We start from the raw sequence: 9,588 nt of genomic DNA, 5'->3' as shown, positions 1-9,588 counted from the left end.
TCAGTGGTCACATTCCTGTTTGTATGGTGATATTGTTTGGTCAGCTCCTTGGTGAAATGCTGGCCAAGACTTTGTCCATCCTGTCGTTGTGTTACAAGTTTCCCCAGGTATGGTATTCCTGTCAGCAGGTACTTGCTTTGGGAATCATTGGCAAGGACAAGCTTGATACCATATTTGGCAGGTTTGTTGGGGATGCACATTCTAAATGGACACCTCCCTCTAAATCCAAGCAACTGTTCATCTACAGTTATGTTTTGACTGGGCACATATAAGTTTTTACAGTTGTCAATGAATATTTGCCATATATTTCTAATGGGAGCAAATTTATCCATGGCCTGTCTTTCTTGCCGTGTGTCAGGGTCATCAAATCGGAGACAGCTAAGGAGGAATGAAAAGCGGCCCTCAGACATAGCAGCACGGTACACAGGTGCAGCAGTAGCAGGGTTCCACATTTCTTTAGTAGACAAATGGTTGTCCATCTGGCAACCACTAAAGATACAAATCCCTAGCATTGCACGCACCTCTGCTGGGGTTGTTCTCTGGAAAGTACCTGTTATCTTCCGATACTTCACAACTTCAGCATCAATACGGATGTTCGTCCATGTCACAATTTCGTCGATGATTTGCTCCTCAAAAAATAATGTGAAACACTTCTCAGGGGTGTCAGCATTTGATGCTTCTGGTGTTGGTCCTGGTGTAAAAGCAGGCATCGTGCAGCTGTCCTGGTAGCTGCCAATGTCTGAGGCCGAGAACTCCCCTGGAAACCAGAAGTACTCCTGTAAGACTTGTTTTGGAGTCTCACAATATAGGCCATGTCATCATTCACATGGCGGTGTCCTCTCCCCCTGTGACCCACATCAGGCGTGGCAGGGACCGCATCAGGCGTGGCAAGAACCACATCAGGTGTGGCAGGGGAAGTAAGATGGGCAGTAACCCTAGAGGCAAAAGGTCCTGAGGTGGGAATTTGCCTGGTGGTCAGTCTACTTGAATCACGATGTCGCATTTTTTTTCTCCGATGACTTGAAGTGCTAGGCTCAAAGCCATCACTATCACTGTCATCATCACCCGGTTTTGGAATGTAGTCCACGTCACTTTCGCTGTCATACATCTCTTCTGCTTCCACATGATCAACATCTTCATCACTGCTTTCCCTGAATAGAATCTCTTCTATTTCTTTTTGGGTGAAGTACTTCAGTGGTTTCCTTTTTGGCATTTTTTTCCCTAGAGGACTGCTAGAACTTCACCAGCTAGCTATCTTGCTAGGTATTTGCTGAAAGAAATAATGTGCACAGTTATCTAGCTAGCTTTTAGATAAAAAAAAAGAAAAGAAAAAGAAATCTAATCAGCTAACAATTGCCAAGTTAAACAAACCTTACCTATGTGTTACTCACTAGCTGGGATGCCAGAAACACTAAACCTGCAACAGGGTGACAGCTGTAGTTGAAGAGGGACAGTAAATATGGTGAGCCTGAATGTTGTCACCCTTGAAATGCGGCAAGCTCGCCTGATTTTATACACTAACACTATCACCGGGTGAAATCCACCCAAAACCTACTTTATCCTCTATCACTATTGCCGGGTGAAATTCACCCAAACACATGCCTGTAGGAAAAAGCGGGATTTGGGGTAGGGAAACACCCACGCCTTCAAAGACAATGCTGAAACTACCCAGAGACCCACCACACTCAGACAAACGCAACATATTGAAAATTATGTAAATACATTTGCTCGGGTGAAAATCACCCGGCGATAGTGTTCTAGGGTTAAAAATGATAAACCCTGTCCAGCATGTTACTTAAAGAATATGGAATCATAACAGAGACGCTGTACACATATGTATGTATTTAATTCTTTGTATGTCTACCTAAATACACAGTGACACATCATAAACATATACAGCAATAGTTTAATAAGTTTCAACAATATACTGAGTCTATGTCTATAACATCACATACTATTTTATAATCATTACATCTTTATAATGAAAGCAAAAATTTAATTAGATTTTGCACATCTTAAAAATTAGATGACAGGATACTAATGAAGGCTTGACTTGAAAAACAAAACAAAGACAAGTTAAAAAATGTGTCTTGCCTACATGCAAATGTGTAACTGTGGTTACGGGTTCAAGGCAACAGCTTCAACAAAAACCATCCTGATATGTCTAATTACTAATATGTACTAAAGTAGGAATATGTATGTATTTTCAATGATAGCAAAATTTGATTGATTTCATACAACCTATGTTTAATATTGTGGGTAAACAGCATACTTTTACACTTTTACAGATTTTGAGCATTACACCTTAAAAGAGAAGTAACATTTTTCAGTACAATTCGCCATAATTATGTACAAAATATATGTACATAAAATAACATTGTGAAAAGCGAGTAGTCTACTTTCATAAAAGTGTCTGAGAAAGAGATATCCTGATTTTGGCTTATCGACTTATTTCTCAGAGTTACATATTAAAGGGCAAGCTTTATCTCTAATCCGATTTTAGTTTTCTTCAGCCTCTTCATCAGCATGTGTTTAATGTCGCGAGTCTTGAAACAGTATATGACTGGATTAACAGCAGCAGGAAAAAGACTGTACAGCAATATCAACCCAATGCGGACATCTAAACTGAAAGAAAATCCAACAGCATTAGCCACATAAACAAAACATCTGGGTAGATAAAAAAGACATGCGATAAATATTTGTGAAGTACAAGTGGATAAGGTTCTTTTGCGCCCTGCAGAACTGGACATTTTCATAATAACCACAATAATAGAAATGTAGGAAAACAAAATGAATGCAAGAGGAAGCAAAAGACAAAACATGGCTAAACAGAGTGAAGTGACTACAACAATTCTAACATCGTCTCCACAAGCCTGGCTTACTATGGATATGTGGTCACAGTAGCACTGAACAATGATGTTTGATTTACAGAAAGGTAAAGTTAGGGCATGGAGTACAATAGCTATCATCAAAGGCAGAGGTATGAACCAAGCAAACCCACACAACACAGATATGACACTGTTTGTAATTAGAACAGGGTAACGAAGAGGAATACATATTGCAACAAATCGATCAAGAGCCATTACCAGCAAGATGAAAGATGTTACTGATCCCAAATAATGAACAAAGAACATTTGCGTAAAACAGCCATAAAATGAAATAACACTATTGTCAAACCAATATTTTGACATGATTTTTGGCAGTGTCACAGTGCCAAATGTCAAGTCATTCAGGGCCAGGTGACAAAAGACCAGATATGTTGGCTTTTGCAGGGACTTTTCATAGGCAACAAATGATAAAATGAAAATGTTCCCCAATGCAATTGCTAGGTAAACAAAAAAAAGAAAAGTTGATATGGGTCCATAATACTGTGGTGAAAGTCCAGGAAATCCAAGGATGAAGAAGCTTTTCATCCTTGTTACATTGGTGATCATAATTTCAGTAACAAATTTGATTAGAGCTTTGAAATATTGATATGAGAATATACTACTAACATGCACTATAACATTTATACATTAATCATTTTCCAGAAATCATTAAAAAAAGCTATTTAAAAGGTGGTCTTAGAAAAAAGCAATTAATTAGATGATCTCTGTTACATACTTTGAGTATGGCTTTTGCTTCTGATTGCAGCTCTATATTCAAAAGAGTGTCTGGGTGGTAGGCAGCATCCATCTTTTATGAGGTCTGACCTGTTGTATCCTCAATGGACACCCTTTAGCACACCCTTCTCTCTTCCTGCTAAGCTAGCTTGTGATAAATTATTCTTGGTCAAAAAGTGCTGTTCCCTGAAGATTTGGCAGTGCATTGGCTGCAAAATTCCATGCCAATAACTGAAGTCTGGAGAAACGAGTACTAAACAAGAGTGTACATAAGTAAAGTAAGTCAGTAAAATTTTATTTATATAGCACCTTTCAAGATAAAATCACAAAGTGCTTCACCAAAGCTAAAACATAAAAACAAAAATCAGCCAAAGGCAAGTTTAAAAAGATGAGTTTTTAGCTGTTTTTTAAAAGAGGTGAGTGAGTCCACAGATCTCAAACTCAATAGGAGAGAGTTCCAAAGTCTGGGGGCCATAGTTACAAAAGCTCTGTCACCTTTTGTTTTCAGCCTCGTGTGCTGGACAACAAGCAAGCCCTCATCACATGACCTCAGGGGCCTGCTGGGGATGTAAGGATGTAAAAGATCACTGACGTATTTTGGTGCTTGTCCATGCAGAGTCCTGAATGTCAAAATCATAATCTTAAAGTGGACTCTGAATTTTATGGGGAGCCAGTGCAGCTGGATCAGCAGGGGTGTGGCATGGGAGTACTTGATAGACTTGGTCAAAGCCTTGCGGCAGCATTCTGAACATCCTGCTGATGTTCCAAGGAGGTATTACATAAACAGGTGAACAAGGAATTACAAGAGTCCAAATGAGAGGAAACAAATGCATGAATGATCATTTTCAGTTCAAAGCATGAAACAATAGGACTCAGCTTCGCAATGTTTCTTAAATGGTAAAAACAGGAGCGGACCAGAGATTTAACATGAGCGTCCAATGTCAGAGCTGGGTCAAAAGTAACACCAAGATTCCTAATAGAAGATTTTGCAAATAAACCAAGAGAGCCTAAAGATAGAAAGACGATGATTATTAAAAAGGTTTTATAATAAATCAACATTGTTATAGGAATGTAAAAATAAATTAACAACATCAGAAAATCAAAAAATCACCTTCCATGGCTCTAAAACATTGGAAGCATCAGTGCCTATCAGTAGCTCCACCTCTGCATCAATGTCGTGAAGTTTAACAGGTTTAAGATGAGGCCACTGATCAATGTTGCCTTGCTGGGGAATATTGACTGTAGAAACTGGCATGGTCTTTTGAGTCAAAACATCTGGCAGCGGCATGAAATCATTTGCTTCCAAACCAGACAGAACTTGTGCACTAACAATCCTATCTTGACTCATTATTCTCAAAAGGATATTGGTCTTTTTACCTTTTAGATTCAGTCTTTTTGCCAGGGTTTCTGTACAGAATGTACCTGAACTTCAAGGATCCAGGATTTCTTTTGTTTGACAGACCAAACATCCCACAATTAAAAGTCCACAAGCCACTGCTGCACTGAGATAATATTTCGTACGCAGGCAAAAGAAGTCCACTGTCCAAACTTGAAAGTTGCGTTTTTATGATTTATTTTATCCAGTTTGGCAAGCAATAACAAGATCCATTTTTGTTACTTCCTGCTGCTTCTCCTGCTCTGGTAAAAAAAAAATACATAGGCCCACCCCAGTGCATGCTGGTCCTATACCTGTCTCTTTATTTATAGAAACAAAATGGCCCTAGAGCTCTTAGTGTCCAGTCCAGCATGTTACTTAAAGAATATGGAATCATAACAGAGACGCTGTACACATATGTCTGTATTTAATTCTTTGTATGCCTACCTAAATACACAGTGACACATCATAAACATATACACCAATAGTTTGATCAGTTTCAACAATATGCTGAGTCTATGTCTATAACATCACATACTATTTTATAATCATTACATCTTTATAATGAAAGAAAAAATTTAATTAGATTTTGCACATCTTAAAAATTAGATGACAGGATACTAATGAAGGCTTGACTTGAAAAACAAAACAAAGACAAGTTAAAAAATGTGTCTTGCCTACATGCAAATGTGTAACTGTGGTTACGGGTTCAAGGCAACAGCTTCAACAAAAACCATCCTGATATGTCTAATTACTAATATGTACTAAAGTAGGAATATGTATGTATTTTCAATGATAGCAAAATTTGATTGATTTCATACAACCTATGTTTAATATTGTGGGTAAACAGCATACTTTTACACTTTTACAGATTTTGAGCATTACACCTTACAAGAGAAGTAACATTTTTCAGTACAATTTGCCATAATATGTATGAAATATACACATAAATTAAAAAAAAAACAAGAGTGGAATCCATGTTTGGGAGGAAAAATACTGAAAAGGGGCTACATTGTGAAAATCATCACGTCTTTACTCTCATAAGTGTCTGAGAAAGAGATATCCTGCTTCTGACTTATCGATTCACTTTTCAGAGTTACATATTAAGGTGAAAGCTTTATCTCTAATTCAATTTTAGTTTTCTTCAGCCTCTTCATCAGCATGTGTTTAATGTCGCGAGTCTTGAAACAGTATATGACTGGATTAACAGCAGCAGGAAAAAGACTGTACAGCAATATCAACCCAATGCGGACATCTAAACTGAAAGAAAATCCAACAGCATAAGTCACATAAACAAAACATCTGGGTAGATAAAAAAGACATGTGATAAATATTTGTGAAGTACAAGTGGATAAGGTTCTTTTGCACCCTGCAGAACTGGACATTTTCATAATAACCACAATAATAGAAATGTAGGAAAACAAAATGAATGCAAGAGGAAGCAAAAGACAAAACATGGCTAAACAGAGTGAAGTGACTACAAAAATTCTAACATCGTCTCCACAAGCCTGGCTTATTATGGATATGTTGTCACAGTAGCACTGAACAATGATGTTTGATTTGCAGAAAGGTAAAGTTAGGGCATGGAGTACAACAGCTATCATCAAAGGCAGAGGTATGAACCAAGCAAACCCACACAACACAGATATGACACTGTTTGTAATTAGAACAGGGTAACGAAGAGGAATACATATTGCAACAAATCGATCAAGAGCCATTACCAGCAAGATGAAAGATGTTACTGATCCCAAATAATGAACAAAGAACATTTGCGTAAAACAGCCATAAAATGAAATAACACTATTGTCAAACCAATATTTTGACATGATTTTTGGCAGTGTCACAGTGCCAAATGTCAAGTCATTCAGGGCCAGGTGACAAAAGACCAGATATGTTGGCTTTTGCAGGGACTTTTCATAGGCAACAAATGATAAAATGAAAATGTTCCCCAATGCAATTGCTAGGTAAACAAAAAAAAGAAAAGTTGATATGGGTCCATAATACTGTGGTGAAAGTCCAGGAAATCCAAGGATGAAGAAGCTTTTCATCCTTGTTACATTGGTGATCATAATTTCAGTAACAAATTTGATTAGAGCTTTGAAATATTGATATGAGAATATACTACTAACATGCACTATAACATTTATACATTAATCATTTTCCAGAAATCATTAAAAAAAGCTATTTAAAAGGTGGTCTTAGAAAAAAGCAATTAATTAGATGATCTCTGTTACATACTTTGAGTATGGCTTTTGCTTCTGATTGCAGCTCTATATTCAAAAGAGTGTCTGGGTGGTAGGCAGCATCCATCTTTTATGAGGTCTGACCTGTTGTATCCTCAATGGACACCCTTTAGCACACCCTTCTCTCTTCCTGCTAAGCTAGCTTGTGATAAATTATTCTTGGTCAAAAAGTGCTGTTCCCTGAAGATTTGGCAGTGCATTGGCTGCAAAATTCCATGCCAATAACTGAAGTCTGGAGAAACGAGTACTAAACAAGAGTGTACATAAGTAAAGTAAGTCAGTAAAATTTTATTTATATAGCACCTTTCAAGATAAAATCACAAAGTGCTTCACCAAAGCTAAAACATAAAAACAAAAATCAGCCAAAGGCAAGTTTAAAAAGATGAGTTTTTAGCTGTTTTTTAAAAGAGGTGAGTGAGTCCACAGATCTCAAACTCAATAGGAGAGAGTTCCAAAGTCTGGGGGCCATAGTTACAAAAGCTCTGTCACCTTTTGTTTTCAGCCTCGTGTGCTGGACAACAAGCAAGCCCTCATCACATGACCTCAGGGGCCTGCTGGGGATGTAAGGATGTAAAAGATCACTGACGTATTTTGGTGCTTGTCCATGCAGAGTCCTGAATGTCAAAATCATAATCTTAAAGTGGACTCTGAATTTTATGGGGAGCCAGTGCAGCTGGATCAGCAGGGGTGTGGCATGGGAGTACTTGATAGACTTGGTCAAAGCCTTGCGGCAGCATTCTGAACATCCTGCTGATGTTCCAAGGAGGTATTACATAAACAGGTGAACAAGGAATTACAATAGTCCAAATGAGAGGAAACAAATGCATGAATGATCATTTCCAGTTCAAAGCATGAAACAATAGGACTCAGCTTCGCAATGTTTCTTAAATGGTAAAAACAGGAGCGGACCAGAGATTTAACATGAGCGTCCAATGTCAGAGCTGGGTCAAAAGTAACACCAAGATTCCTAATAGAAGATTTTGCAAATAAACCAAGAGAGCCTAAAGATAGAAAGACGATGATTATTAAAAAGGTTTTTTAAAAAATCAACATTGTTATAGGAATGTAAAAATAAATTAAAAACATCAGAAAATTTAGCAGCAGTAGAGGAATTTAAGATGCAAGAGCTAACCACATGTCAAATAGGAGAGAGAGACAGATGGAAAGACAGGAAAAAACAATACAACAATGTCCAAAATAAAAATGTCCTCAGAACTAATAAAATCACTGGTTAATCCTTGTCAGGGTTTCTGGGTCGTTGACCCAGTATTTTCAGTTCATGTTCACTGTTTATCTACTGCCTGTTCCACTTCCTGTTTTATTGTGTTAGCCTTGGTCTGTGTGCATTATGTTCAGTCCTCTTCCCATTTATCATTAGTTCATTATGTTCCGCTGTGTACTCACTGGTCTCTCATTATCATCATTATCATCAGTCTGTGTATTTAAGCCCTCTGTTTCTACTCGTTCACTGTCGTGTCATTGATGTTGATGTTATGTTGTCCTTCCCGTGTGTTCCCTCAGTTCAGTCAGCCATTCAGTTGTCCAGCCAGTCAGTGTCCGTTCACCCTCTGTTCATCCACTCCTTAAAATAAACCTTCACCAGTCTTCACCTACCTGCGAGTCCTGCATTTGGGTTCCTTCTTCCTCACCTCCACACAACACCTGACAATCCTAAGGTAAAAACAAGGTCCAGTGTGTGTCCTTTGGTGTGTGTAGGGCCAGACACATTCTGTGTAAAATGAAAATAATCCATGACGCCAAGGAAACTTCTGGCAAAGAGGTCAGAGTCATCCTCAATGTGTATATTAAAATCCCTGACTATAACCAGTTTGGACAGCTTCAAAGTGGAGGATAAAAAGTCAATGAACTCCTTTAAAAATTGACCATTTATGCCAGGTGAGCACTACAGTGTCCTCTCTCGAGAGCGGGAGAGGGATAGGCCCTGACCGTCGACACTCCCGGCCCCTGGGCCAGGGACAGGGAGGTGTCAGAAGAGGTGGGTCCAGGTGCTGCCTACATGTCCAGCAGCAACCACGGAGCTTGTCTGGGGTCCACCCATGTGGCATGTGACAGTGACGCAGCAATCACGGCCGTGAATCTAAAAGAAGTCCTGGTTTTCATTGACGATCTCATTGTTTTTGCACCAACTCTTGAGGAACATGAAGCTCGCCTGATGAAAGTTCTCACCAGACTCAAAGATTTTGGCTTGAAGCTTTCACTTGAGAAATGCGTGTTCTTCCAGACATCTGTGAAGTATCTGGGCCATGTAGTGTCCCAGGCTGGTGTTGAAACTGATCCGGACAAGATTTCCACACTCACTTCTTGGCCAGTGCCAAAAAACTTGAAGGAATTAAGATCTTTCCTTGGT

At 38.7% G+C, this 9,588-nt stretch overlaps 2 protein-coding genes across 2 annotated transcripts; both read right to left on the bottom strand.

The window, feature by feature from the left end:
• Positions 1-2,468: 2,468 nt before the first annotated feature.
• On the bottom strand, positions 2,469-3,434 carry LOC146654442 (olfactory receptor 52E8-like). The gene has a single exon (XM_085429328.1). It carries the CDS (start codon positions 3,432-3,434, stop codon positions 2,469-2,471), a length of 966 nt encoding a protein of 321 aa, XP_085285454.1.
• A 2,438-nt stretch (positions 3,435-5,872) lies between these two features.
• LOC146654441 (olfactory receptor 52E8-like) lies at positions 5,873-7,046 on the bottom strand. Its single transcript, XM_085379922.1, has one exon. The coding sequence runs from the start codon at positions 7,044-7,046 to the stop codon at positions 6,081-6,083; it is 966 nt and encodes a 321-aa protein (XP_085236048.1). The 3' UTR covers positions 5,873-6,080.
• Positions 7,047-9,588: the final 2,542 nt, after the last annotated feature.

The sequence above is a fragment of the Rhamphochromis longiceps genome, linkage group LG14 (assembly GCF_057381845.1).
Source record: "Rhamphochromis longiceps isolate RC_006_pf linkage group LG14, R_longiceps_female_GT1.1, whole genome shotgun sequence".
Lineage (NCBI taxonomy): Eukaryota > Metazoa > Chordata > Actinopteri > Cichliformes > Cichlidae > Rhamphochromis > Rhamphochromis longiceps.
Note: the sequence above shows the minus strand (reverse complement) of the source record. Positions and strands in the feature narration are given on the sequence as shown.

Coding starts and splice junctions, on each gene's coding strand:
- LOC146654441 (XM_085379922.1), bottom strand. CDS start 7,046: ATGATCACCAATGTAACAAGGATGAAAAGCTTCTTCATCCTTGGATTT.
- LOC146654442 (XM_085429328.1), bottom strand. CDS start 3,434: ATGATCACCAATGTAACAAGGATGAAAAGCTTCTTCATCCTTGGATTT.